Raw genomic sequence first — 2,224 nt, forward strand, 5'->3', positions numbered from 1 at the left:
GACATCTTAACATACCTGTTTTTGCTTCCGGTTGTCGGTGAACTAACCCCATGAATTCGGTTATACCTCGTTGGTATTCTTCCGTAAGCAATCTCGTGTTCGGATCCAAATGAGGTCGATCGATCCAAGAACGAGAATAATTTGAAGAAGACATGTATTTAATGAATCAAATTCGTGTGTAAAGTGAGTAAGAGGGAGAATGAAGATATGGAGTGAATGAAGAGGAAGAGGGGTGCTTGTATTTATAGTTGAAATTTTGCCGACAGACCGAGGAAATTCCGACGGAAACGGCTAGTTCGTCGGAATTTCCTCGGAATTTTTAAAATCCCCCAACGGCTCTCTAACGGCTATAATATATTCTCGGAATTCCTCGGTTTTTCCGAGGAATATATTTTTCCTCGGTATTCCATAAGAATATTCCGACGGATTAATATTTCCTCGGAATTCCGTCGGTATATTCCGAGGAAACCAAATTTTGTGTTTCCCCGGGATATTCCGAAGATTTCATTTTCCGTCGGAATGTCCGTTAGAATACCGCTGTTTTCTTGTAGTGTCAAGCGTGTTCCATTGGACCAAAGTGTAACGCTGATTACAATGTGGTTTTGGTTGCATGTACCTGCTGCTGCTTGTTTCCCTTTAATCTATGTGGACCGATTTCCTCTGTATACTTATTCCAGATCATTGGCACGATCAGTTCAAGGCTGCTCAATTGTGACATGTCTCCATACTGACCACTCAGTATTTAGATCATCTTTTATCTTGTAGCTTGGTGACACTACCGAGAAACAACTAGAGTTTAGGAAACGTGACCTAAACTTTGAATTCTTGGATCCGTAAAACCTAAAGTTCAATGTTAATCCTGATTTTGGACTCGTAAAGTTCAAAATCCAATTTAAATTCGTGAGAATCAAAATTTCAAAAAAAAAAAAGAAGTGAGAATCATACCTAAAACCCCGTAGACGTTATGTGGCGATACGTGAAAGACAAAATATATATTCTTAACAATATATATGAACACATTCGCATTATAAATCTGCTCTTAAAAGCTATAAACCTGGAGATGGTTTTGTACAAAAATAATTCATGTATAAATTCTTGTATCTTAAAGAACCTGGAGAGCGTGGGAGCGTGGTTGACCAAACAAAAACAAGGTTAACGCATAGAGAAAGTTGATGATTCCATCGTGTCGGGGCTCAATTAAACTTGTGCATTATTGCATAACGTAGCGTAAATCATGTAAATAAATATCATGCATGAAATAACCAAAAAATACACAAAAAGCTATAACTAAGGCCAGTGTTCACAACGAGTTGCCCCAGATTCTGCAATATAATCTGAGTTTTCTGGATCAGTCTTCATGGTCAGCTCTGCAGAGCAATGGGTGCACCTGAAGTAGAATCTGAAGATTTGAATCCCAAGATATGTCTGCACGTTGGAAAAAAAAACAGAAACTATTTGATTAGTAAAAAGAATTCACAGTGTTTTCAAGATAAGTTTCAAATCATGAACTTCTTCCACCGACAAGAAAATCAGATTACATTCCTAAACATACGCATGATCGGCACTATACACTAAGGGGTATAGCAAGAAAGCAATCAAATCAAAAGTAAAGTGTATTCAGTTACCTCGCCGATGACGTCTTCTTTACGCGAATTGAATTTGGTTCCCTTGTAGATATAGTTTCCGCAGGTATTGCATTGGACACTCATGGGAAGCATCAGACTAACGTTTCGGTCTCCCATGTCGTCTCTTTCTCTTAGTTTCTTCTTCTAAACAAAATCGCAGGGGACAAAAAGAGAGGAAAATTCTTGTTCTGATTTTATGCTTTCGTTTCTTCGAAGGGTTATATCTTCTCCGTACTTATAGAACTCTCTTAAGTTAAACCATATAAATTTTCCAAAAAAGGCATCGTTTCTGTCACAAAAAAAAGGAAACTACATAATGCAAAAGAGTTTAGGAAAAGGACATTATGCCTTTTTTTTTTTTTTGACAGCTATATTATGCCTTCTTAACAAAGGAAAAGGGAAAACAATTTGAAAATATAATACGAAGTCTTCTTAATTCTACGCTATTGCTTGGCTTTGAATTATAAAAAAAATATTTTCACCGGATTTAAATTAGTATGTTCAATTTTCTTATTTGTGACTTTTATTTTTGCTTGATAATATTTTTCAAATTAAATTACTGGAAACATATATATGTAGTACAATAATATGTATTTGAT

The 2,224-nt window shown here is 36.1% G+C and overlaps 1 protein-coding gene across 1 annotated transcript; it reads right to left on the reverse strand.

Moving 5' to 3' along the window:
* Positions 1 to 1,151: 1,151 nt before the first annotated feature.
* Positions 1,152 to 1,830, reverse strand: LOC106326559 (coiled-coil domain-containing protein 94 homolog). The gene is made up of 2 exons (XM_013764509.1): positions 1,626 to 1,830; positions 1,152 to 1,425 (listed from the first exon to the last, which is right to left on the reverse strand). Exons 1-2 carry the CDS (start codon positions 1,740 to 1,742, stop codon positions 1,288 to 1,290), a joined length of 255 nt encoding a protein of 84 aa, XP_013619963.1. The 5' UTR covers positions 1,743 to 1,830; the 3' UTR covers positions 1,152 to 1,287.
* Between the last annotated feature and the right edge of the window lie 394 nt (positions 1,831 to 2,224).

The sequence above is a fragment of the Brassica oleracea genome, chromosome C2, assembly GCF_000695525.1.
Source record: "Brassica oleracea var. oleracea cultivar TO1000 chromosome C2, BOL, whole genome shotgun sequence".
Taxonomy (NCBI): Eukaryota; Viridiplantae; Streptophyta; class Magnoliopsida; order Brassicales; family Brassicaceae; genus Brassica; species Brassica oleracea.